General features: G+C 54.3%; 4 protein-coding genes across 4 annotated transcripts; 1 reads left to right on the top strand and 3 right to left on the bottom strand.

The window, feature by feature from the left end:
- Positions 1-469: 469 nt before the first annotated feature.
- GCG54_00013516 (uncharacterized protein) lies at positions 470-2,083 on the top strand (the record flags this gene model as incomplete). Its single annotated transcript, XM_045413369.1, has 1 exon — positions 470-2,083. One exon carries the CDS (start codon positions 470-472, stop codon positions 2,081-2,083), a length of 1,614 nt encoding a protein of 537 aa, XP_045266341.1.
- Positions 2,084-4,015: 1,932 nt separating this feature from the next.
- GCG54_00013515 (Dynein heavy chain cytoplasmic) lies at positions 4,016-17,176 on the bottom strand (the record flags this gene model as incomplete). The annotated part of the gene is made up of 2 exons (XM_045413368.1): positions 4,016-4,465; positions 4,517-17,176. The coding sequence occupies 2 exons, from the start codon at positions 17,174-17,176 to the stop codon at positions 4,016-4,018; spliced, it is 13,110 nt and encodes a 4,369-aa protein (XP_045266340.1).
- Positions 17,177-18,917: 1,741 nt separating this feature from the next.
- Positions 18,918-21,134, bottom strand: GCG54_00013514 (uncharacterized protein; the record flags this gene model as incomplete). Its single annotated transcript, XM_045413367.1, has 1 exon — positions 18,918-21,134. The coding sequence occupies one exon, from the start codon at positions 21,132-21,134 to the stop codon at positions 18,918-18,920; it is 2,217 nt and encodes a 738-aa protein (XP_045266339.1).
- A 2,692-nt stretch (positions 21,135-23,826) lies between these two features.
- GCG54_00013513 (uncharacterized protein) lies at positions 23,827-26,972 on the bottom strand (the record flags this gene model as incomplete). Its single annotated transcript, XM_045413366.1, has 4 exons — positions 23,827-24,573; positions 24,632-24,900; positions 24,955-26,648; positions 26,767-26,972. The coding sequence occupies 4 exons, from the start codon at positions 26,970-26,972 to the stop codon at positions 23,827-23,829; spliced, it is 2,916 nt and encodes a 971-aa protein (XP_045266338.1).

Below are 26,972 nucleotides of genomic sequence, written 5' to 3'. Positions count from 1 at the left end.
ACCACAACAAGACTTTGTTTCCGTTTACCCCCTGCTACTGCTAGGATGGATACCTCAGCTTAATCAGTGTATGGCATTTGCTACATTCACCGCACACCTCTCCACATCCAATCGCTTCGTTGTGTACAGACATTGGCCATCAATCTCCCGACCCCAATAGGGCGCCGTACTGCCACTCGCTTGCTTCGAAGCGGACCACCCCGCAAAGCGACACGCACGTACAGTCCTTAAAGCCAGCCCGTTGCACTGCCCTGGTGGACCGCAAAGCTTGGGAACCAACCACCACCACCTCCTCACCACTTACACCGACGAAAACAACGCAAACTGCAAGACGCCCGCAGCAAGACTAGGAGAGCCATCGCATGCTCATGGCTAGACGCTACCCTCTCCCGAGGCATTGGAGGGTAAGATCCGGGATCGATCCCCTTTTGCAAGCTGGCTTCAACTTATTGCGAGATTGCAGGCTCGCATGCCAAACGGCCAGCACCCTCCTCGTGTCATTGTCGTGAAACAGGAACACCCGGGCGGGGATTCATTTTCATCCCAGCACAATTCCCGAAAGGAGGGTAACCGTGATGAATCTGCCAATTCAGGCTGGAAAGAAACTTTCTTCAAGGTTGTCGAGGGAAGTGCGACTGCGTTTGGCTCAATCGCTGTGCTTGGTTTGGCAGGATATTCCTACCACACCTACTACAAGTATCTCGTGCTACAAAAGATGGAGAACGCATTTAGTGCCGGGTTCTCTACTCCCGAGCTTATCGCGCTTGCGCGACATGCAGTTCCTTCCAAACTCCAGTTGGAAGCAGCTCTACACGAAAATGAACTGGGCCACCACGAATGGATCCCGAGAACCGAACAGCCTCTCGTCGATGCAATCTTAGATGGCAGTCTCCAGGGGAGGTACCACCTCATCACTGGGGAAAGGGGCTCTGGAAAAACATCCATGATCCTCAAAGCAATGAGGCGAGTTCACGGAGACGGGATCGCCATGCTCGAAGCCCACGGTGATCCAGAAATTTTCCGTCTCCGCCTCGGCAAAGCCCTCGACTATGAATTCCACGAGGACTACGTCGGGAGCTTGTTCAACTTCAAGGGCCCCCGTGACTCAACAGCCACTCTCGATATTGAAAGGGCGTTCAACAAAATGGAAAAGGTAGCTTTGACCAGGCGGGCACGAACCGGAAAGCCTCTCATCCTCGTCATCAACCGCGTCCATTTATTGCGGGAAGACGACCACGGCCGCAACTTGCTCGAGCTTATCCAGCAGCGAGCCGAGCTCTGGGCCGCCAGTCGCCTCGTGACAGTGGTACTTACGAGCGACGATCACAGCATCACAGAGCGCCTCAGGTGGCAAGCAACGCGCTTGAGCGTAGCAGACATCCACGATATCCCCCGCGGACCCGCCCTTGCCTCCCTCAAAGACTTTCGAGCGAAGGTCTTCAAGGAGGCTGTGCCGGAGAAAATCCTAGACCATGTCTACAACAGAATCGGTGGGCGTGTCGGTTTCCTCGACCATGTGGCCCGGTCTGAGGACATGCTCCATGCCTGCGACCTAATCTGCGAGCGGGAGAAGCGCTGGCTCCTCGGGCAGTGCTGGATCCTGGGTGGTGACATTGACGATAACGCCGAGGACCAACAAGACTTCTCAGCCGCTGCGATGGTGCTGGCCAAAGCTCTTGTCGAGAAAGAGAAGAACATGGTCCGGGAGGGCATCACCGACGGCCGGCTGCCAGAGATACCCCTCCACGAGGTGAGACAGATCATGACCAGGCCGGACCTGATTCAGCGGCACGATCACGTCAACATCTTCTCTATTGACTCCAACTCAATTGTGCGGGCTGACTCGGTGCCAATGCAAAATGCATTCCGTGAGATCTGCGCGCAGGAGGGCTTTGAGGAGCACCTTCAAGCTACACTAGACCGGTTGGATGAGTTGGAAAGTCTAGGAAGGACGAGGGAGATTAAGATGAAAGACCTTGTCAACGACGGAGAGTTCCAAGCACTGATTCGCTCGGCTAGGGGCAACGGGGAGCCTCTGATGGTCACTGTTAAGGCGGCGTCTGCAGAAAAGGGCGGCGAGTGATTACTATCGAGGATCGTCTCTAAATACGATAAGCCGAGGCACGACATTTAAAACCATGTATGCATGTTTCAACGATCAGAGTGGCGAAGCAAGCTTGGCTCAATGAGGGTGGATGTCTGCCCGATGATAATTTGACGATCCCCTCTCAACATGACGACTTTTTCTTTCCAGCACCCCCTTTCAGCCCCCACCCTAGTATCACAAACAAAGTTGATAGGCCATTTCGAGCGAATTCGGTTTCGGTTTTCATCCCTTATTCTTCATTGCTCAGCCCTACGCCTTGTACTCCCTTTGCCATGATTGTCGTCTCCGCGGGCATCGGACGAGCCGTTTAATTCCGCTGTGTAAAGCCTGGTGATGGTGTCTACCTTCGGACAGCGTCGGAGAACGAGATTCTGGACCAATGAGATTGGGCATCAAAAGCTCTGTTCATTCTTATTCATAGCGAACGAGACACGCGAAGTTCAGCAACTCCCCAGTCTGCTTTGATGAGGAGCGTAGCTCTGGAATTACATGAGGCGATGTTCCTAAGCTCGGACGAAAAGTCAACACGACATAGCGAGCACTTCACGCATTCAGGTCCTGCGAGCTTTGTCTGAGTCAACCGTCGCTAAAACCGACGGCACTCTGGCCACGCACTCACATCAGGCAGTAGCGAGAGCGGCGCTCAGGAGGATGGCCAGCATCGAAGCGTATCTCGTCTACGTATCCTACGAAGCAGAACTTCACGAACAGTACTCCGTAGAACCAAGTAGCCCTGTTTACCGTGGACAAGTGTCACGAGTCCATTTACTTTTCATGCCGACGACTGTGCCTTTCGGCTCTTCTGGTCGACAGGAAGTTATTAAATCAGGCCCACTCGGTGAAGATTACGCTGATGAACAGGCAAGATGATCACAAGCAGCGAGTCTCTGACGCCAAAAGTCAACATCGCCGCGGCCAAACAAATGAGGGCACTTCTAGATTTTTAGGACATAGAAAACACGTTGCTAAGGACTGTTTTCACTCTTTTTCGATACACGTGCCTTCGAGCTGTGGATAGCGAGTGTAACGCCCGGCGGAAGCCAAAACGCCAATCCATGTCTCAGTCGCCCAAGAGACTGATCTTTCTTCTAAGCCGACCAACGTTATGTTGTTTCAACTACACCTCCCCAGGCATTCGATATGTTAGCGTGTTACTTGTGCTGCCGCTGAAAACTTGACAGGCCAGGAGTTCTGCCCTATAGTACGACTATGGAAATTTCGGTGAGGGAGACATCTCGATTTCTAGGCCTAGGGCTCAGAAAAACGCTAGAAAAGGACGACGTAAATCCGCCTCAATAGGCCGCCTTATGTGGCCCTAACGAGACCTCTGAAAATCCTGAGAATCATACTGAGAAAGGCTAGTATGGGACGACGCTAATATTTAGATTGCCTACAGAGGTACAGATCAGGATGCCTAACAAAGTTCCCCTGGCAAGGAGCCTCAAATCCCTTCAGACTTGACTTTGGGCATTAAAATCATGCCTCCTACTGTCCGAAACCGTGAATAATCACCAAATGAATCACTGAGCGGACGAAATCCAATACAAGGTGATCTTCAAACCCAAGGTTGAACAAATAAACTCAATTTAATCATTCTATCTTGTGAACACCTCTAAACCCGCGATAAAAGCGACCGCAAACAGGGGGAATCAATCTGAGCTCTGGGGTATCAGTGTGACAAACGGACGACGCAACCCATCCTGTGCCCCCGATTCAACCTTTAGCCGCATTCCGGTGATACGCCAATAATGATGTAGTGGTAGTAGTTTGATAATGTCCCCCGACAGTCTAGACGATTAAACAAGTAGAGGACGGCGCTGCGCGCTCTCGAGTCTTTACAAAAGGAAATACGGCCCTGTCTCAGGCGGGGCCAGACCATGTCCATGCTCGACGATCTGCTGAAGCTTACTAAGCTTCAACCATCAACTGCTCACCCTCCTCCAACAACTCCGTAACCTTCCTCAAGTTGCCAATGAGACTCTTTCCGAGACCGACCAGGAGCAGCTTCTCGGCGTTGGCCGGCAGGCCGAGGTATGTAGGCGGCTCGCGCTCAGGCAACTTGTGGATCCATGCCATAAAGTCCGGCAGAGACGTGCCTGATGGAACCTCGAGACTGGTTTCCTGGCCCTCTGCACTTTCGACAAGCTTGTGTCCGACATCGTAGGCGGACGGCGTCAGGAACGAGTGGACGAGCTGGTTCAATTGCTTGAAGTCGCCCTCATTGTCAATCTTGCCACCGTAGGTTTCCGTGACGAGGTACCGGATCATCTCCCAGGGAATGCTCTGAGGGGCAATATTTGTGCGGTTGCCAGCAGCGTTCTCGATCCAAGTGTCAATGATGAATGCGGAGCATTCGTACTGAGGCATGTTAGCATAATCGTAGAAAATTCAGTGCTCAATAAAACTTACGTCACTGTCATTGAACTCCCAGAAACCCTTCCAACCCAAGTTCGGTGCGTAACGAAGACGCTCCTGAACAACTGCGTGCAAGAAGGCGAGCAGCAGGTAAAGTCTGGTGCGTTCGACGGGGGCCTTGGCAGACCTGGTTGATAAGGAGGACATGGAGTCCTTCATGTTGGCACGGACACCAGCAGGTTGCTCGTACATGAGAACTCTCGACGCGCGAAGCAGATTGACAGGAATCTTGGGACTCGACTCCATGGAAAGGAAGAGACGGAAGTCGGAGTGAGGGTTGAGCGATTCCATGCGCTTCTCGAGACTCTGCAGCCAAGTAGGCGCAAGATGGACGTTCTTGACCAAGACCCAGTTGCCGAGCTGTGCGGCATTGCTGACGGCCTTGTCGGCGGTCGCCAGACCTTCGTTGGAACCCATGGCAATGTTGGTGCACTTGACGCGCATCCTCTCGACGAGGTTGTCGACCTTGTAACTAGCGTCGAAACCAGGGCTGGAGACTAAAGAGATGGGTCGAGTTGCAGGCACCTGGGTGACAGTTTCCTTGAGATCTTCGACGATATCGAAGATGTCGGCACCAAAGACAAGGGCGGCGAAGCGCTCTGCGGCAGGCACGAACCTGTCGAGGCGGAAGAGCTTGACAAGAAGCAGGGATTGCAAGGCCTGATCGAAAGGCTCGACATTGTCGTCCCAGATCTTGGGCACAAAGTTCTCGGCCAGTTCCTCAGAGAAGAACTTCTCCCACTGCTCATTTGTGATGTGCTCAAGCTTGTCCTTGAGCACGCTCATGCGGCCAGCTCGGGCACAAGCTTCCTCTCTCGCCTCCATGTCGGTAGAGAGATCCTTGCCCTCCACGCGATCGTCAAGGATGACGTCAATCAAGGTCTTGTCCATCTTGTAGGGCGACGCCTGGGCAAGCAGCATGGCCAGCGTGATTCGGTCCTTCTGAAGCAGGCCGAGCGCAGTCCGCTTGAACGTGGTAACGAAAAGATCCTTGACGATGATGTCTCGTCGAATGTTGTGGTTGGTCTCGCTGGCGAGGTTCTTGTTGCCATGAAGAACGGAGTGGAAAATGTCGAGGAAGTATTGGAGCGAGAACTGGTAGAAGTGGTTGAGGTAGTGCAGCTGCTCCAGCACAGCGAACACAGTACTGCAGGAGCGGGCAATGATGCTGTACTGCTGGGTGATTTCCTCGACCTCGGCCATGACACCCTCCGTGTTGCTCATCTTGTCAGAGATTTCTGCTGCTTCTGTCTTCAGAGTCTCCAAGGTCTCAATGACGTTATCGTCGTCGAGGATGTTGCCGCGAGACTCGTTGAGGGCTTGCAGAAGACGCTTCTCCAACTGCCTGAGATGAATCTTGAACTCACCCTGAAGCTTGATGAGGTTGGATCGGCGCTCATCGACATCAGGTCTCTCCGACTTGAGCACATCGTTAAGTGACTGGGTCTGGAGAGAGCTCTGCGTGACGGTAAAGTTGACGAAGGTGGTACGAGAGCAAATGTCGGGAGGGAAGGTGGCGGATGGATCGCGAGTTGACAGGTAGATCTTGAACGAAGGCGAGAAATCAATCTGTTGCTTGCCGAGCTGAATGAGAACACGTCCGCCAGTTTTTTGGTACTCCTTGTTCAAGACCTGGTTGAGAATGGGATCCAGGTATTCAGCATCTTGAATGAGAATGGGGTTGCCGAAACGCAGCGAACTCTCAAGTTGCTTCGTGAAGGAATCATCCAGGAAACTGGTGACGGTGAGGCGGCGGTCCTTGCTCTCCTTCTGCAGGAACTCAGTGACTCGACCAGAAGGATCGATAATCAGAGGATAACGGTTGAACCGCTTGAGAATGATGGCATTCTCCGTGCACAGATCGTCCACAGGTAAGCTGTTCTCCTGCCAGGTCAAGCGCTCATCAGCGGTCGATAGGTACTCGGTTACCGGGTTGTGCGGCTTGAACTGAACGCCTGAGAGTTGAAGCTGGTGAAGCCAGTCATCCATCATCGACTTGCGGAAAGTCTGGTCGTAGAGACCGCTGTAAGCCAAGAAGGCGGCGGCAACGAGGACATCGCCAACAAGGGTGCTGATTTGAGTCTCGAAAGACTTGCTTCCCTCCTCCCAACGAACTCTCTCCGAAGACAGACTGTCGAGCAGCTTGACACTTCTGTCGACCTTGAACTGAACCTTGGACATCTCCGACTTAATGGCCTGTGTCTCGCTAATGAGCGCGGCGTACTCTGTTTTGTACTGAGCGATGCTGGACTCGAGGGTGTTGATAGTGTTCTCAACAGCCTTGGCCTCTGCCTTGGTTTGCAGAGCTTGCTCCTCAAGCTGATCGACCTCTTCCCTGAGAGGGCCGACACGATCCAAAATGTCGGAGTACGAAACTTGTGCTTCAACCCACTGCACGAGGGGACCGCAAGCCTTGGAGGCACGATTGACCTTGTCGAAAGTGAACTCAGGGTTGGACAAGAAATCCTTGCGCATCTTAAGACGAAGAGGCTTCGTCATGTTCTTCTCGTTGTCAAAGTTGACGATGCTGGCAATGAAATCGTCGCGACGGATAACACCTTGAATCATCTTCCAGTCGTTGACCTTGTGACCAAGTAGGGCACAGACAGACTCCAGTGCGAGTCTGACACCCTGAGGAGGGTTACCCATGGATCGAACTTCGGTAAGGTGCTGACGCTTGATGTTGCTAACACTAGCTCTTGCCTCCTCGACAGCGGGTTCGGCTCTTGCGAGATCGTCCAAGACGACCTTCTTGCGCGTTGCAACCTCGGCCTCTTGCTTCTCCAAAGCGACCTGAATCTCCAAAGAAGTGTTCTTCCTCTGCTCGGCCTCTCTCTGGTCGGCAACCATGCGCTGCAGCTTCTCGTTGGCCTCTGCATCCTTCTTCTCGAGTTGTGTCTTCTTCTCAGCAAGGCTGACCCTGAGGTCGCGAACCTTGTCGACAGTGTCTCTGAGCTTCTCGAGACCGACGTTGAGATGGCGCTGCTGCTCTTCCAAGTCCTCGCGCTTCTCATTGTACAGCTTGACGTATTGGGCGACGAAGTCCAGGAAATGTCTGGGCGTGAGGAAAGTAACCTTGCCTTGCTGCTTGAGCAGCTTGGCATTGAAGCGCTGGAGGGAATAATGGATGTAGACCATGGAGTTGACAATGGTCTCGCGGTGCGTAGGAGGCAACTGAAGGGCGCGGTAGGCCACCGGAATGGTGTCCGGCGCCTGGAAATTGGGACGGTCCAGATCCATGGAGGTGGTGAGCTCGTGGCCGACCTGGAAGAGGGCCTGATCTGACCAGTCACCGAACCAGTTGAGCACACAACGGTTGAACAAGGCAGGACTGGTTGCGGCCTTGGAGCCGAGGCCTCCCTCTGGCGGGTTCATAGTGAACACAACGTGCAGGTTCTTGACAATCTGTTGAGTGAACCACTTGTAGAGTTCTTCGGGCGAGTCAAGGTGCAGGTTCTGTCGCTGAGCGCCTTCCTTGCAAGCTGTCATGAGGGCAGCGAACTCATCGCCCTCAAAGAGACCAGGAACCTCGGCGTTGGCAAGCAAAGTGTTCATTCTCTCAAGGAAACCGGAGTCAAGAACGTTGGCTTCGTCCATGATGAAGCAAATCTTTTCGCCCTTGCAACCGCAGCGTCGGAGAACATCACGGAGATCGTCGTCAAAGTCCTCACCAGAGTATTTGCCATGCACCTTGATCTGGAAGACCTTCAGACCATTCATCCAAGCCACGAAACGAGAAAGAGTAGTCTTTCCACTTCCACTGACACCGATGAGGATAAGATGACCCTGGGGCTGTCTGAAGACACGATCGATGCGGAGGACGTGCTCCAACACGTCGTTGAACAGGATAAGTGGCACGTCAACCTCTTCTTCGCAGAAAGTCTTGAGCCTGGCCTTGACAAAGTCACGAAGTTGCTCTCGGTCAACTGGAACGTAGTTCTTCGAGAGCCAATTGGAGAAGAGGATAGGCCCACCAAGAGCCTTCTGGTCGTCAACGGTAGGGAACAGATCAAGAGCGATGCGTCGCACGGCGTCGTCGGTCCACTGGCGCTCGTCCTCGGCAACGAGACGATCTTGGAACAGGCGAAGAGCCTCGTGTGCCCAGATGCGGACGAGACCCTCGATGGACAGTGTCTCCAAAGGCCGAATCGCCTCGTAAATACCTCTGACCCATCTTGTCAACTCACGAGGACTGTACACGTAGTGGGGTTGAATCTTGGGTGTAAAGCGTTTCTGGGATTCCAGGTAGAATTTGACCATTGCTTGCGTGAGTGGCTCAGAGTAGCCGCGAAGCGCGGGGATGATCTTGAGGACAGCAGAGTTGAAAGTGCCGTAGATTTGAAGCAGTGAAAGCTCTCCGGGATAGTCGACCATGATAAGAGGGGCGTGGCGGAGGAATCTGGCGCCAAGGGGAGTACGACCGGCGTCGGTGGGAGGGTTACAGGCACCGACGAACTGGATGCGGTCAAGCGTAACCCAGGATTTGTCCGATGTCCTCCAAAAGCCGTTGTGCTCAACGAGCTGGCGGAGGAAGGAGATGGCCCTCTGAGTTCCGTACTTGTCGGGAGCGGGCAAGTTGATTTCATCGCAGAAGATGACGAGCCATCTGCCAATTTGAGTGGGCGAGAGCATGACTCCGTTCAAAGTCTTCTTATACTCGCAGTATTGCTCGAAGGTCTTGATCAAGAGATCGGGGGTGGTGGCGCTGGAGAAGTTGAGGCCGACAACCTCCATGTTGGGAAGCTTGCGAAGAGCGCTGAACAGCGTCATGGTCTTACCCGAACCGGGAGGACCGCAAAGCAGCAACGGCTTGTGCTCAGCCAGCCAAGAGTAGAGAACATCCTCGTGACGAACGGTGTCCAGCGTAGGAATGACGACATCGGTCTGGGTGATGGAGTGGGTGTTAACCTCAATAGTCGGCACTTGGTTCTGCCAAGGGGACCATTCCGCTTGAGGCAGGGTAACGTCGAAGTCAATGAGTGAGCTGGAGCCATCCAGAGGAGGGTTGCCAAAGTTGGCGAGGCCACCGACAACATCTCCAAATGACTTCCTGTCGTTGAGTGGACAGTCACCAGTCAGAGCCCAAACGAGAGCAAGGAGAAGCTTCTTGGCGATGAAGGCCTCGACCTGCTCTGGGTCCAAGGGGAAGTCGGAGTGTTGCGCGTTGTACTCAATCATGTCACGGACAGCCTTGTTCAACAGAGAGAACAGTGTGTTTAGAACACGAGCAACAGTGAAGTCCATAATGTGGTTGAAACTCTCGGCTTCCTTGAGCGCCTGGACGAGGAAGTCCTCCCCGCCGAGGTAAGCCTTGAGCAGATCGGCAACCTGTTCTTGGACAGCCAGAGCCTTTGCGGGACTTTGTCCGGCGCCGACACTGTCTTCGTCAAGGTCCTCGAACGGCTTGGAGCGTAATGTCTCGAGGTAATGGTCGAGCATCATGACGGGCGACACGGTATCCTCGCTGAACCAGACCATACCGCAACGAGAGACAGTGGCAAGAGTGGCGTACTTGAGAGTCTCGACCTCGAACATGATGCGGACGTTGGCAGGCAGGTTGAGACGTTCACCGTTGGGAAGCGTAAGAAGCTTGTTGTCGTCCAGAACACTGTTCAAGTTCTCAACCCACTCGGGGTCGACGTCACCGTCAAAGACAATCCAGTGACGCTTCGAGTCCTCGCCTCTGAGGTTGTCGACGATCTTTCGAAGGATGCTGGTGAAGAGACCGTCTGTCCACTCGCGCGTGGTAGAATCGAGGTTACCGTACAGAGCCTCCTTGGACATGACCTTGGAATCGATGACATGCTGCACGCCCTCAATACCCTCGACCTTCTGGAGCGCATCGAGCAGAAGGGTCCAGGCGGCAGATTTACCAGTACCAGAGTTACCCACCATCATTACACCGTGGTGGATCTTCTGGATCTGGTACAGTTGAAGGACCTTTGTCATCCAGGTATCGTTGACAACCAGCTGTCTCTCGGCAGCGAGAGTTCGGATGGCCTCCTCCAGTTTCTCCAAGTTGGCGGGAACATACTTGACACCAGGGAAACAAGTCTCCTCGACCTCTGTGAGAATCTCGACATCACTCTTGATCAATTTGGGAGCAATGGTTTCCCGAATACTTTGCACAATGATCTCTGGTTCAACAACCTCTTCAGCGCCGATGCTGCCGTCACTAGCTGCCAGTCGCGCACGCTTCAAGCCACCAGAGCTAACGAGAACACTCTTCAAGGCACGGAGACCGAAATCGTAATGAGCTTGCTTCGATAGTCTAGCAGAGCACTGGTCGAAGAATGGCACAGTTTGCTTGGACAGCTGCTTGGCCTGGTTGAAACCCTGGGAGTACAGCATGACTTCGGAAATGAGTTCCTTGTCGGGCTTGGACATGGCGACGCTGCGGAAGAGCTTTTTCAAGTTGTCGGGCAGGTTGGAACGACCGGCATAGCCAGGGTTCATGGTAATGAAGATACCAGTGTTGGCATTGACATGGAGCTGACGTCCGACCAGCTCGATCTGAGCCTTGTCGTCTTCGACGCCCTGCTTCAGACCAAGCTGAATGTTCTGGATCTGCTGCGAAACAGCAGACAAGATTCTCTCCTCAAGACGGTTAAACTCGTCGAAACAGCCCCAGGCACCGACTTGGCAAATACCGAGGAAGATACGACCCATGGCCTGGAAATCAAAGGTGTCGTCACAGCAGAAGACCAATGTGAAGCGACCCAGTTGGAGACCGAGGGCCTTGACTGATTCCGTTTTACCGGTACCGGCAGGTCCGTAGGGAGATCCACCGAGACGCTGGCAGAGAGCTTGGGTGAGGGTGAGGAAGCAGCGGTCGGTGAGAGGTGTTCTGACCAGGCGATCGGGAACTCCAAGATATTCGAAACCGTAACTGAGCTTGGCGTTGGCCATCTTGATCTGCAGACGCTGCTGGAAGTCACCATCAGGGGAGTAGTGGTAACGCATCTGGAGCAGCCAGAAGTAGTGAGTCGGCGCCGTTGCGTTGAGGTTAATGAGCTTCTCAATAGCGTCACGCTGGTGAACGCATTCAGTGATAAGCTGTTCACACTTCTTGCGCTGGATGACCTCAAGATCGCCGAGGACGGTGTCGGCCAGCAGACGAAGCACTTGTACTTCACGCTCATAGAGTGACTGCAGCGTCTTGCCGCCGTCCGCGAGTGACTTCTCCACAACAGTGGTCCAGACGGCTTGGGTGGCCAAAACAACAATTTGACTGGGGAAAGCCTCCATGAACTCGTTCATCGCAGACATCTCGATCTTCTCAGATTCGAAAATAGGAGTGTAGTGCTCGACAGCTTCCGCCAGGAGCTCTGCGAGAGTGTTCTTCATGCCGCTTTCCAGGAGAGCTAGCCAGTCGTTGATCTTGGGTGTTTTGGCCAGAGAAATCTCCTTCTTGAGACGCACCGCCTCACCCTCCTTGGACGTGAAGCCTGAGATGATGGTCTCGTCATCCATGATCAGTCCTGAGAGACCAGCGAACATCTTCTTGAAATGCTTAGCAATACGGAGAGTGTCATTGCTGTTACCAATCATTTCCAAGAGGTCCTCGTCACCAACGAAGTAGAATCTGGGGAAGGAGACACGCTCCTTCTCGAGATACTCACCAAGAGCCTTCTGGATCTTGTTGAGCAACTCTGCAAGTCTCTCAAGAGACTTCTGGACGTTGGGGATTTGAAGAACGTCGAGGACGTATGGCTGCTTGTAGACCTTCTTCATAACGGCAGAGAACTCGCTGTTAATGTTCTGGAATCTGGAAGACTCCACAGGCAACAGATGCTTGATATCGGCGTTACCAGTGAAGACTCCCTCCAGATACACCCATTGTCTCTGAACGTCAATCCAAACATCAAAGAGGACGTGGACTCTGTTCAATTTATCTTCCCAGGAGCTTGCCTCCTCCTCGAATTCCTTGTAGTAAGGAGAATGCTTCATAGCCTGGAGCGAGTTCAAGTTCTCACTGCACTTTGCGAACAAATCATCCCATCCGCGGATAAGACGGCACTTGTTCTGGTAGTTGACAAGCTCCAGTCCATAGTTGGACCATGTCTCGCGAACTTGCTTCAGGAACTCCTCCAGGGCCATTTCACCCTGAGCCTGGGTAATGATGTCCCTGACAATGACCTCTGTTGCGACAAGGTTGAGATCCCAGACATCACCGAGGGTCATAGAAACCGGCGAGTATCGCTTGCCGGGCTTGATCTGCTTGTAAATCTTGGTCCAGTGGCGGTCCCGGATGGCTTCAGACTTGAGATCTGAAAGCAGAGAGTTGACCTTGAGGAGGCCGCGGAGGATGGTTTGGACGTGTTCGAAGGCAGCGTACTGGCGCATGCGACTAGGCATCTCCTTGGTGCTCTTAATGAGGTCATCAATCTTGGAGCGAATCTTTCTGGGCTGTACAGCCGTCCACAAGATCTCTCTCGTCTCATTCAGACTGGCCCAGATGGTGGACAGGTTAGACCAGACGGACTGGAAATCCTGGACCTCCTCCAGGATGGTACCCAGAGAGGTATCGGCGCTGGCAGGGATGTCGAGAGCTTCCTTGGCCTTAGCAACCATCTCGAAGTCGGTCTGCAACTTGGAGATCTTGCTCTCGAAAGTGGTGAGAGTGGTAGACGCAATGTCAGGCTGGATGGTTCCAGAGACTGGCTTCTCGTCATTCCATTGCACGGCGATCTCAGCAATCCTGTCGTTCACAATCTTGTCCTCCGCAATGATCTTGGATCTGAGGGCATCGGTCTGGTCCTGGACAATCTTGGATTTCTTGTCCAAGATCTCGGTCAAGGATTCCCAAGAACTGTCAATTTGCTCGATGTGGAGCCAGTCATTAGAGAACTGGTAGCGTTGTCGCACAAGTGTTGACTGTCCTTGCCTGAACATATCAATCTCGGGTGCCCAGAGCTTAACATTGCGCCTGCAAGCCTGCACAACAGTGATGAATTGGACGGCTGTAGCCGTGGAAGAGGCATCAAGACCCTGGCCCTCGAGGTCGCGACGGGCCTTCTCGATATCAGCGTGGACCTCACGCATGCGATTGCCGAGCCTGCTGGCGAACTTCATCAAGATCTCATGCTGCCACTGATCGTACTTGGCGTTGACCTTGGTTTGCACCTGGTCGTAGTCAATAGTGGTGTGGCCAAACTGCCTGCTAACCTCTTGGGTGTCAAAAGTTTGGCGCGTCTTGCGAATTTCCTGAAGGAGTTGCAGCCATCGAGCGAGCTGGTCGCCAAGGGCCTCGTACACCTGCTCAGATTGAAGATCCCACAGGGACTGGAACTGAAGCCACTTATCGACATAAGTGCTGATCTCTTGAATCTTCTTCTCCACAGAAACGTAGACGCGGCTGAGGAGATCGGTGCACTCGCCAGGCAGGTCGTCGAAACGGGGCTCGTCCAGCGTTGTAGTGGTAAGGGTCATCTGGTAACGCGTAGCCTTGATCTTCTTCAGATTGCAAACAATTCCTAGCCATTCGTGCAACTGTACGAACCAGCTCGAGCGGGCATACTCCAGCGGGGGGTCCAAGTAAATCACCTGGTTCCGCATGGACAGCTCATGGACCAAGCGCTTGATCGTTGGGCCTTGGGGAGTTGGCGCCTCGCCATTGTCCGTGACTTGCTTCCGGCGGCCGTCGTCAAGATACTCGTCCTCAAAGGCTTGGATCCAGGTAAGGATGGCGTCTTGAAGGCGAGCCAGGAGCACATCCTTGAGCTTCTGGTTCATGTTCTCAACCCAGTAGGGGAGGTTGACGTATTGCTCCAGGTTCAGCTGGTCAACAGCTGTCTGAATGGTCTCAAGGCGCGAGGTGAAGGCGTCCGCTTCGTATGGACAGGTGTTGAGTTCAAGAAGAGCCTTCTCTACGGTGGCGTGAATCGAGGCCAGAGACGCAGTCTTGGCCTGAAGCAAAGACACGGCCGCAGCGAACTCCCGGATGAACAGACTGTGCTTGCTTTCTGATGGCTTCGACAAACCGAACTCAGAGACGGACGGCAAATTGGCATTATTCTTGGTGGAGAAGAAAATCTCATGCGAGTTGACGAAGGACTCCCATCTGAGGGGAACACCCCTGGCCACAAGGGCGTAGACGTCGTTCCTGTATCCAAAGACGAGGACCGCTTCCTCGCCCATCTCAGAGATCTGACGCATTGTTTGCGAGAAGGTACGAACACTCTCCATAAGGCTGACGGCGAAAGGGTATACGCGCTTGGCATCTTTAGACACATTGTTGATGGAGTGTGGCACAGCATAGTTCTGCCACATCAGGTTTCGCGTCTCCTTGAACAGGGTGATGACCTGTGGATCGAAGTTCACAAGGAGCTCATAGTTGCCACCGTTTGCTCTCATGCGGCGAATGTCGAAGAGAAAGCCGGAGATGGATATTTGCCGGCGCTGGACGTCGTCAAGCCAAGCCTTGTAAATAGTCTGAGTGTCGAGCTTTTTGCGGAACAAATTGCTCTCGCTCTGAAGCTTCTGACCTTCAGCGTGGATGGCCCATTCAACACCAAGAACATCTTCGACCTTCTTCATGTAGTTGTCCAGCTGGTGCTCAATCTGTCGAGCCCAAATGATAGCACCAGAAACAGGTGGCAGATCACGCAGTTGAGCCATGGCGTGGGCTTCGGAGTGGCCATACTGCTGCTTGAAGCGCTCGTGGAGGCCATGGATGGCTTGCTTGACGTGCTCCATGAGCTGGTTCTGGTACTCTGCAATGGCACCACGAATCTTGGGTCGCACGAAAAGAGCGTTGAACTTGGAGAAGACGCGGAACATCTCGTTGGCATTCTTCGCAGTCGCCAGACGGTCTCGGAGACGCGCAATGATGGAGTTCTCGACCCGAGAAGTCCGTTCATTGTACATGTTCTCGGCCTTGGCCCATCTCTCCGTACCCTCGGCGGAGACGTCCAGAAGGTCGACGTTCTTCAAAGCTTCCCACGCCTGTTTCACTTCCTCGACGGCATCCACGTCGCCCATCTCCTCCACGACAACGACGCCGTTAGTGCCGGTCGTTTCGGTCAGGCCACTCACGGTGGCCTTGGGGCCGAGCACATTGACAATAGTGCGCTGCAATTGCTCATGGTTGTCACGGAAAGTGCTGACGTACTTGAGACGTCCTTGAAGCTCTCCATGCTTGGGGTTGACCTTAATGGGGATGAACTTTTCGTTTCTGCGACGCGTAACTTCTCGGGCGACGTTGGTGAACTCTTTGATGCTCTCATCCCAGGTAGTAAAGATGTCGTCGCAAGACTTCATGATACCCTTGAACTCGGAGTAATCAAGGTTGACGAGCTCAGTCCCCGGTAGCAAACGATGGAGAACCTCGTCCAAATCGCCAGAGATGGCCTCTACCAAAGGCAGTGCCCTGCGAATGGGGTAGGGGCAGATTCTCAGCTTCCTGTTGAGGTGGCCAAAGATCTGCACGATGGCGTCCTTAACCTTGGACATGGATGTGGCAGAAAGCAGCTCGTCAAGCGGGAAGTCTCTCATGAGCTGGTTGTACTTCTGAACCTTTTCCATAGCCTCCTTCAGACCCGTGTCGGCCGTAAAACTGACAGTCGCCTGGAAACGCTTCGCATGCTTGAGAATCTCCAAAGTCAGAAGAACTCCCTCGCTGCGGAGCTGTCCCTCGATTCCCTCCAGAGCGGACTCCATCGACAACCAAAAGTTGACCTCTTGGCTAGCAGTGAACTTGAAATCCTTGGCGCTGTCGGCGGGGTCCCTGGTCATTCTCGTAATAACTTGGATCGACTTGATCCAGCTGTTCACGTTGTTCTGGAGACTGTTGAGAAAGGTACTGTCGGAGAGGACGGCGCCCGGGATGAGATCGAGGGTCGGCTTAGAGTGTCGGGATTCGGCCTCCTCCAGCGCATTCTGCACCATCGTGTGGAACATGAGGGAGACCTCGGGGATCTCGACATTCTGCTGCAGATGCAACAAGCTCAGCTCGAGATCGTTCCACCTCTTCTTCGTGACAGGAATCCCAGTCTTGGAGTCGACGTCGGCCCTTCCCCTGGCGCCATTGGTGATTTGGCTCCGGGTATTGGCATCGAAATACGGCGCCAGCGCATTGTGAACGTAAGAGTGAAGAATCTCGAAAGGTGAGGTCGAGGGACCCTGCTCGCCGGCAGTGGCGTTCAGAGTGGCAGGGCCTGGGAGATTAGTGAGGAGAATCTGGGAGGTGAGAGGGAGCACGGGGTCGATAGGGCCAGGCCGTTGCTTGAGCAGGACGAGGACAGACGCGGTTGTTGGGGACGAAGAGATCTCGGTGGTCAGAGAGTACGTGTAGGACGACGGCTCTGCGTGAACTCGGTTAGCAACATTGGCCACGGCGGATAAGCTCGTGGCAGCGGGCGACGAACTTGAGTCCTCGCCATTTTGTATCGCAGAGGCCGGCAAGATATCCTTTTGAATGTACAAGGTGTTCGGGATATCGGTCGCGAAGCGGGCGCAGCGCTGGAGGGTGTCGGAGTAGCGATGCTTGTGAAGCAAGCTTCCGGGGCTCTCGAGATCCTCCTGGTTTGCACCGAGAGCTATCTGGCATGCAAGAGCTATGTGGTCGACGACGCGGACGGGATCGATCGAGGGGTCGGACGTGGGCGAGACGACGCCGTTCGCGCCAGGGATCGAGGGAGAAGCCACCTCCATGGCGGCAGACGTGTATTCAGATGGAAGAAGACGGTATTTACAGAGACGAGGTCGGCATCATCGTGGGTGTGACGGTCGGGCGAGAGGTTGTGGTGGACAGCTAGGTCTGTCGAGTCAGAGGCAACCTCAGGGGCGAGAGCGTTGCCGGCCGCAGTATTAAACGCGGTGTAGATAGAAGGAAAGAAGAGAAACGAAGACAAGATGCTAAAGGAGCGTGCCTGTTGTTACGAATCCTTGTGGATTCTCGGGGTATCGTCTATTTGAGAGAGCTTCGCGATGTTCTTTTGGTGGTGGTGGGTGGTTGTTAGTAAGTTGGGTCAATTATTCGCGGCTCGGTCGATACTGCGCCAAAAGTTGTCTCCGGGAAGGTCCACGTCTTCCCGCCTGCAGCAGTGTTGACTTTCTAGGTACTCTAGACCGTCGCAGTAAACCTCTGGAGCCCCGGAAAGTCGACCTGTCCCCCGGCCCACTTTCACGTTGCCTTTAGTTTATTACAGAACCCTTCGGTCCAAAAAGTCAGGGGCATGGAAGGCACGCAAAGCTGCACCTCAGTGATTCATGTACCTCATGGGTGTTTTGCAGCGACTCCAGCGCGGGAGACTGCGAAAACGGTACCTTCTCATTTTTTCCCTCCCAACTAGACGCGACCAGGACACATCCTTGTCGCGACAGCATGTGTCAGGAGGCGTTGGCCACTAAAGGCGTGGTGTGTCCCACTGAGGATTGCGGGGCTTATTTGATTGGCTGCCTTGCATCCGTTTTTTTGTGAATGCTTGTGGAGGAAGCTCAGACACGCTGTCCTTGGCCCCTCACATGGCGCGGCCAGGCATAAATAATTCTGCATCAAGCCCGGTCTCTAGTGCAAGCCTGTATATGCACGCCTTACGTCTCTGTGGTTTCGTTGCTGACTGTGCCAAATGTGCCAACGCAAAGCAGAGGGCCCTTGACGACTTAGGTAATAATCGACAACAACATCCCTCTCATCTCAATAATTGGCCACGGCGCATTTGCTCCTCTTGCTTCTCGGTCCTCATCGTAGCGTTACGATCAGACGCAAAGATCGGTCGCAACGCGATGTCCAATCTGCCACCGACGCCCACTCCCGCTATCCTTGAGCCCCAAAATTACTATTAATCGTCTTTCTATTAGCAGCGGCCCCTGGTAAGGTAAGGTAACTTGAGCTGCAGCATCCCGCCAGCCCGCGCGCCCTGGCTCCACTAACCGACTTGGACTGGCCCGGACACCTGCCAGGAACTTACCGGTTTGGCAGTCCATCTTGCTTGACATCACCTCACTTTCCGTAGCCTCGTCTAGCCTCACCTTACATATCAAATGTTAGTCGGCTGTGCAGACCGTGGTTTCTCACTGTTACTTAGGTAGTCAATTTCACAGAGTTGACAGCACGAAACCCAAAGTTCAATGCTTCAGTCATGTTCGCAATGTTTGCTGCTGCTTTAAAACCCGCCCAATGCATCCCTTCTCTTTCCGTAGACAGTAACACATCAAAGAACCATGTGGTCCCCAAAGCTCTAAGGGACCCAAGAACGCACGACCAAACGACTCCGCCCAAATCAAACACCTGATCCGTTCCCGCCTGGCTCTCCGAACGACCAACGGCCATGCTTCCGTGACGCGACAAAGAAAGCTTCGTACAGCCTTACACTATCCCAATACCCATTCCCGATCCGCCATGCAAGGATACCTTCTGAACATATAGCGACTTGCGGTCAGCGTCCAACAACTAGTTACCACCGTTGGCCGCCCCGGACGCATCCCCAAGCCTCTCTCGTTGAACCATGACGCGCTGATTGCAAATGTCGATAAACATCTCGAATCGCCCTATGATCTGCTCCTTCTCCTCCAGCGTCTTCTTCAGCTCATCGATCTCCTTTTGTTTGTCCTCCTTGTACTTGTCGAAGTCTTCCTTCGTCTTGGCGAGCTCCTTTCGTAGGTCTGCCCGGATGCGCTCCTCCGCCGTTGGGTGAGGCTTGCTGTAGATGGCTGGTCGGTTCTCAGCTAGCCCCGTCGCCACCTTTTGAGGATTCCTATTGATCGCCGCTCGTGCGTTGTAGATATCGCGAGGAAGTAAAGGAACGTGTGGGTTTTCGTTTTGCAATATTTCCAGTGTCTCGTTAACACTAACCCCTGTCGAAGAGTCAGCGACTGCTCTTTCGCGCGTTGTTGACTTCGCCGGCTCACCATTTTCCTTGAGCGCTTTGACGGCGGCAACCATCTTGCTGTCCAGCTTGCGAGCGGCCGGGTGGAGGAGGGGGCTTTCGCTCGGCCCATGGTTGTGCTGCAGATGCTGGGGATCTGGACGGTATCGGATCGTCCACTGAGTTCGCTGCTCAATGGCAAAGAAGCCAAATTGGCAATCGCATTTTCGGGAAGACGTCTTGCGCTTGCGGAACTCGGGGCTGACGCGACTGGGGGGCTTGCCCGCCCTGTCGCATACAAACAACACCTTCTTTAGACCGGGAACCGTCTTCTTTGAACGACCAATAACAATCGCGTACCCAACAGAGGTGCAGTACGCAAGCACACTCTTGTGGACCGCCTCCAAGGTCGGGTAGCTACCTCCCTCTGGGGGAGCAGACATCATCTCGCCCATTGGCTGTCTAGGCACGAACGGGGCGCCATCAATCATCTTTGGTTCAAGCGAGTCACCATCTTCAGCGAGGGTTTCCACCTCCATGCTGTCTCCATGGTGTTCGCTGGCCTGAGCCGGGGTCTCAGGCCGGGGTTGGGCAGGCTGTTGCACCTGCTGCACCTGTTGAACCTGAGGAACTTGCGGCACTTGCTGAGCCTGCTGCTGGACCTGCTGCGGAACCTGTTGCTGTATCTGCTGAGCCTGCGGGACTTGCTGCACGGCAGGCTTTGGCGTCGGTTGCTGAGGCTGTTGTTGCTGTTGGGGTATGATCGGCTCGCTCTTAATTTGCTGCGGGTTCAGGTTCTGCTGCTGCTGGTTGAGGCTGTGTTGTTGGCTCAACTTTTGCTGCTGGCTCAGGCTCTGCTGCTGTTGTTGATGTTGCTGCTGCTGCTGGGCAAGGCTCTGCTGTTGTTGTTGGCTCAACGTCTGTTGCTGGTTGAGGCTCTGTTGGCCTAGGCTTTGCTGAGCGAGACTCTGTTGGCTCAAGCCTTGCTGGCTCAAGCTCTGCTGGCCAAGGCTCTGCTGACCTAGGTTTTGCTGCTGGTGCTGCTGCTGCTGCTGTTGATGGTGTTGCTGCTGGTGTTGCTGATGTTGTTGGTGCTGCTGGTGCTGTTGAGGTTGCTGGTGCTGTTGGTGCTGCTGCTGATGCTGCTGCTGGTGCTGCTGGTGCTGCTGGTGTTGTTGGTGCTGCTGTTGCTGCTGCTGACCAAGCCCTTGCTGCTGACCGAGTCCTTGATGCTGCCCCAGGCCTTGTTGTTGTCCCAGACCTTGCTGTTGACTAAGACCATGTTGACCGAGGCCTTGCTGATGGCCCAGGCCCTGCTGCTGGCCAAGTCCTTGTTGTTGACCGAGTCCTTGTTGTCCTCCTAGGCCCTGTTGCTGCCCCAAGACGTGTTGTTGGCTCAGGCTCTGCTGGTGGCCAAGGTTCTGTTGTCCTCCTAAGGGAAGAAACATGGAGGGCGCGCTCTGTTGAGGCATCTGCTGCCGCGAGGGAGGACCCCTCTGGCGTCCGAGGGTGGCGGCATTGGGGACGTGGCTCGGGGGACGCGAGGTGCCGTTAACGTTGCCGTTGACGGGCGTCTGAGTCTGGAAGAGATGATGAGGGTATTGAGCTTGGGTGGGCTGCTGAGGCGTGTAAGCCTGTTGTTGATAAGGAGACGCGTTGTGAGGGCCGGGTGATGGTTTGTTTGCCGGGTTCGCGTGTAGAGGAGGAAAGCCTCCAGGACCGCCGTGACTGCGTCGAATGCCTGGCTGAGGAAAGGCGAGGCCCGGATGGCTGTTGGGACCCGACTGCCCCAGGCTCGACATTCTGTCGAGAGGAGCGTCTCCGGTTCAGAGAGAGGATCGGAGGGCTTGAGAAGGGCAAAAAAAGGAAGGAAGAGGAGGATGAAGCGTTTTTTGTGTGTGAGGGTGAAGGCGAGGCGAGGGCGAGGGCGAGGGCGAGAGGAGCGAGTCGCCCGCCTTGGGCCTTGCAAGGAGAAGCGTTCAGACGTCGGGCTCGGTGGTGAGAATCGACTCGAAGTCGAGGACGGGATCGGTGTGGACGTCGGCGAGGATCCTCTCAGAATGACAGAGCCTCCGCTATCGTAACCCGAATCCCAGAGATGCGAGAAAGGATGCAACAAACGAACCCTTGAATGTGGTCTGGGGGTGTCGATAATGGGGGGAGGGAGAGGCGTGGAGTGTGTGTGGGTTCTGGGAGGTGTGCACAGAAAAGAAGGGGGAGAGCAAACATGCGAGGTGAAGGGTGGTGTGCGAGAAAGAGAGGGCGGCGGACATGGAAGAGACCTGGGCGGGAGGGGGGGAAGGGGGACTGGGACGTGGACGTGGACGTGGACGAGGACGTGGGCGAGGACCAGCAGAGAGGGCGAGAAAGAGACGGAGAGTCAGGGCGAGGGCTACGGCAAGGTAGAGACGAGACTCGAGCCGGGTCACTTTCAGACTTTCACAGAGAGGGGGGAGGGGGACACTAGCCCAATACACAACCATCTAGCCTGCTGAGCCAGCCGGGAAAGGGAGAGTGCACGGGGGATTGGCAAGTGCCAGACGCTGCCAAACGTGCCAGAAGGGGGGAAAGGCAAGCCTAAGGCTGCCTGTCGTCGACGAAAGCTCAAAGGGAGAAATTTTCTGTGGCGCGGGCCTTTTCTTCCCTTGGGCCCGTCCGAGGTGACTGGGCTGCTGCTACCTACGCTTGCGCTGGCCAGCTTCCTCTCTTATTTTTTTCCTCCCACGCAAAAAGGGGCGGGGACACTGCAGCGACCGGGACTGTGACTGGAGGATGGGACTCGAACGAAACTCCACCCTTTCATCCTTAGAGGTCCATCCAGCCAATGAGAAGACTGGTCGGGACAGCCAGCTGGCGTATTGAGACTGGAAACCGCACGTGATCTTGGTTTCTGGAGCGAAAGTGATGTCACCGGCCCCATTGTTGACCGTCCCAGCCCGGTCAGGTCGAGGTCCAGTCCTGTGTTCTATCTTTAAACCGCGTCCCCCGATTTGCCCAGTCACGCGGGACAGCGGGAAAAAATAAATAAATAAAACCACAACACAGAGAAGCAACGTGTTTCGCTTGCGACGAGTACGAGGCAGAATTTCTCATCCGACCGGGCGGACGATTGCCCGTAGGAAATGCAGCCATCACGAGAGGACAACAAAAAAAAAAAAAAAAAAAAAAAAAAAAAAAGNGGAAAAAAAAAAAAAAAAAAAAAAAAAAAAAAAAAAAGAGGAAGAAAAAGGTGCATGTCGCTGGGACCTGGACACCCTCAATTTAATTGACAGCAGCAGCTAACAATGTGATTGATTTAACTTGGCTGATGTCGCCCCCCTCCCGGACAGAGGCGTGTACGTTGAAAAATAATCGAAGATTAATCACGGTTGAAGCCGACGGGAGTCGCTGCACGGCTTTTTGGTGGTGCTGTGTGGTAGTGCTGCTGCCATGTTAGGTAGGTGATGCCGCTGAAAGTCTGGAGCGCAGGAGTGAGAATAGAAAAAAATAAGGCAGGGCACCAAGAGACAACCAGCAACACCCAGCACCCAGCACCCAGCCGTTCAGTTCGGGGACGTGATGTGAGGTGAGGTGAGCTTAGGTTGCGCTTGTACCACCTCTTGCAGGTATCGGCCCAGGCACCCAGGGCCCCTTCTCGAGGGAACACGCCCCCTCCAACACCTCGGTGCTGGCTCTCTCTTCCCGTCCACCTTGCTGTCTGCTCAACCTTCAGGTGCCTTTAAACCCTGGATGGCACTTGCAGGACAGACTGCAAGAATAAAAAGGATGAAAGGAACGAGTCAATTCGTTGGAGATCTGTGTGGCCTCTCCACAAGATGCGCAGCGCAGTTCGACTGCAGCCAGAACCACCATCGCAAAGACGATCTGCACCCACCTACCTAGCTATCTCACAGCTCTCAACCTAAGGCGCTTCCTGAGTTCGCAGGACTTCAACATCTCCTCAGTGCCAACGACGCCGTCCGGGCAGCGAAGCGTCGGCTGGCTACAGCACCAAGCTCCCCCTGGAAGCCCGCAAATCAGCCCTACATTTGCCCCCGGGCCCTGCAAAACCGAACCAGCCGGCTGAGGTGGTTTGTCTGTGCTTCACGGGTGCTTTTTTAGTGGAGTTGCTGCTACAGGGACCCATCCCTGCCCCGTCACCCGTCTTCACCGAGCACACCGAAATCTTGGCCGAATTTCAACCTTTTTTTTTTTTTTTTTCTTAAGTGACATTAAGTCGAAGATGTTCTCATTAGATTGTGTGCAGCAAGGCTGCTTCTTACAGCCCGGCCGGCTCGTATTACGGCATATCATCAGTCATCTGTCTCAAGGGTATATAGTACAATAGGGCAGCCTGTTGGTCTGACCCAGTTAGAACAAGCTTTGCTGTTTCTTCTCGGTGGCTTCGAACGCCCCGGTAGCCAAAATGGTATCTTTGTGCGCCATAATCCGATCCCATCCCGTCATCTATCGAAAAACTCAAAAACTCTGTCAAATCAGTACGTGTTGTGACATTTAGTCACTCGTCTTCTTCCTCTTGCTAGGTCTCCGCACGCTGGTGTCTCCTTCGACAAAGTGACCTTTATCCTGCTGGTGCTGCTTCAAGTTGTCCGGACGATTCTTGTACTGGCTCGTGCAGCCCGGGTACGGACAGCGGTAGATCTTCGGTGGTGCCGCCGAGTGCTGCAGCTTCTTGTGCTTCGCCATACTGCCTTTAAACCACTGCGGGTCACCCTTGGGCCGATACCCGCAGATCTCGCAGCAGTCATTCGCCTGCACTTCACCTTTTGCGCTTGAGCTGGCCTTTGCAGTCTGGGCAAACCCAGGCGAATTATCTGCAGTCTTGTTTCCAATCGTTGTGAGTGGTTGCAGAATATCCAGCGCTGGGTCCTCGCTGCTGTCGTAGAAAGCCGTCAACGGGTCCGACAGTGTGGCGGCGTCCATCGAAACTTGAACATCGGGAATTCCGAAGTCGTCGGGGACTATGAAGTCACCCAAGGATCCGTCCAGGTCATTCGTCATGTTCCTGATGAACTCATCAAGATTACCATCTGTTGCTGCCTGAGAGGAATCATGCACAGGTTCCTTAGTCGCCTCCTTCTCGCAAAGACCACAGATGATGCTCCTCATTAGTTCGATGCCGTGAGCGTGATATTCCGACCGTGCGGCATATCCCGGGATTGGCTGTGAGTAAAGAGCACCGAAGCGCTCTCTAACTTCAGGAACGTAGTTGTCAAAGTATTCTTGCGCCGACATGCAACCCTGAGAGCAGAGTCAGCAGAGTTCTTCACGCATTAGGATCTCCTTGGCAATAACTCACTTTTCCAACCTGCATGAGCTCTAACTCCGCTCTCCTGACGGTTCGAACGCTTCCTCCACTAATGCGCTTCTGAAGACGCTGCATCTTCGACTCAAGCCTGCGTGCGTGGGGGAATTCTTGGCAAAGCATGCGAGCAACGGCGTTGACCGTAATCGTGAAGGCCGGGCTTGCTGATGTGGCGTCATCCTCGAGGTGCTTGCTCCATAGTGTCGACGCCAGCACCTCCTTGGATTCTGGAACGTTACACGGCAAAGCTGTAACCTCCAGTTCTGGAGTCGACATTAGCATCAGTAAGACCTCGTAAGGGGATAAAAGTCACCTACCGTCAAGGAAGAATTGCGCTATCTCGAGAAAACTGTCATGCCCAAGGTGGGATCTGTGGGTAGATGCTCGGCCTTTGCCCTTGAGACTCGACGACCTGGACACTGATCCTTGATAACGCTCCAGTAGCAGCTCGTCCAGTTCAGTGGTCGACAAGTCCAGTGGATGCCATATCTCCGTTGCCACCTCGAGGTAGGCCTCACGGTCTCCTGGGCGGAAGATGTTGCTATAGAGATGTGCTTGCACGAATAGCTGTTTCGACCTATTGTGAGCGTCGTCCTCATGAACAATAAGAGAAAGCGAATATGTGACGTGAACAAAGCACAGGGCTTCGATCGTCGACGCAGGTTGCCCGCCCTCGAGGATTCTCTTTAGACATGTGAGCCCGATGTCGGCAACCCTTTGTGGTGAAAGCGATTGCAAGTCTCTCACGAGGTGGTTATGTGAGAGACACTGCAATTTCTCCATCGATGAACTGACGTGAGCCTTGAGGAGCTCCCAAGCAGATCCGACAAGCGAGTTGGCATCTACAGAGTAGGCACGGCCGAGGACTTTTGCTTCCATCTCGGTGTCCAGCATCTCTTCTGCCTGTTCAACAGCGGTAGGGATACTGCTCTCCGTCCCTGGTGCCGACGCATTCGGTGCCTCGGTAAGAGGGAATTGCTGGTTGTAGGCGATGTCGTCTGGGAGCGTCTGAGGCAGCATGATATCCTCCGCCGGCAACTCCTGGATGAGCGTATGGAGCTGCAGGTCGTAGTTGGTGTAGCGAGATGCGTTGGAGTATTGGCTTGCATTGGAGCAACCTCGGGAGAGATTTCCGCCAGGGCTTATGCTGTCCGACGTGGGCGACGTGAGGCTAGTTTCGGCGTGTGTCCAAGCTCCGCTGAAGGCAGAAGCAGGAGAGACAAGGTAGCTGGCGGTACTGTCGGTGCTTGCATTCGATCTGAGAGAGGCACTGGGAGACAGGTTCTTCGTCCGCGTGGTCGGCTTGTGCTGCTTTCGATATTGCGATAGGCCATGAGTGTGGACTGACAATGATGGCCTGTCTACCCGGCTCATGTCAGTCATATCAACGCCATTTTGCAGACCCCATTCAAAATTGAGGTCTGGCAAAGCAGGCAATGACTGTTGCGTTGGAACAGAGCCTGTCGCGAAAGGGTTGGAAGGCTTTTGATCGAAGGTGCTGCGTGGAGCAAAGGCGGTAGAGGGTATGGGCAGCGGTATCTCCGTCGAGTCGATCTCCAAGATCTCTGATGAGGAAGACAGCTCGACCTCTTGAGGCTGAACAAGAATCGAGTCGTAGCTAGGCGGAGGTAGGATGACGACGTCATCCATATCGAGGTCCGGGACATCCTGTTGCGGTCTCGACTTCTGACCCAGGGAGGAGAAGAAGCTCTTGGCTACGGACATGATGCGGCGCCTCTTGCCCGGGTGGCCTAGACAGCGTTTGCATTTACCGTCGGTGAACTTCTCGGTCCTGTCGCATTCATAGCACCAATACTCGCCGGTGGAGAGCTGCTCGCATGTGTACAGGTGTCTGAGCATGAGCTCATGGTTCGGAAAACGCTTCCGGCAACGCAAGAGAGGACATTCGAGGCGGTCAGCCTGCGTCATTTTCTGGCATGTGTTGCGCTGGACGGCAGCCCAGACGATGAAGCGATGAAGGGCACATTGATCTGGAGACACGGTACGGGTCCTGTGAGGATGTTCAGCTCAAGGCCGGCAGGGTCAAGATGAAAAGGGCGACGTGGGAGACGAGATAGGTCCGGACCAAACAGACAAACAAGCAAAAAGGAAACAGCCAGCAAACTTACACACACGATGGAGCTGCAGTGGAATCAATGGACGAACGAGTGGAAGAGGACGAGGACGAAGTCAGACTCGTGGAGCATGAGTCTCGTCGTGATCGGCCGCGGGAGAGAGATAGGCGGGAGGTGGTGAGGGCGCGTAGGGCTGAAGGACTGTGGTTCAGCAAACGGCGGTCATCCCCGAAGGGCAGCAGAGACGTCTTGGACTCCAT

The sequence above is a fragment of the Colletotrichum gloeosporioides genome, assembly GCF_011800055.1.
Source record: "Colletotrichum gloeosporioides strain Lc1 chromosome Unknown consensus_31, whole genome shotgun sequence".
Classification (NCBI taxonomy): Eukaryota; Fungi; Ascomycota; class Sordariomycetes; order Glomerellales; family Glomerellaceae; genus Colletotrichum; species Colletotrichum gloeosporioides.
The sequence above is the reverse complement of the archived record's forward strand: the minus strand, read 5'-3'. Positions and strand labels throughout refer to the sequence as shown.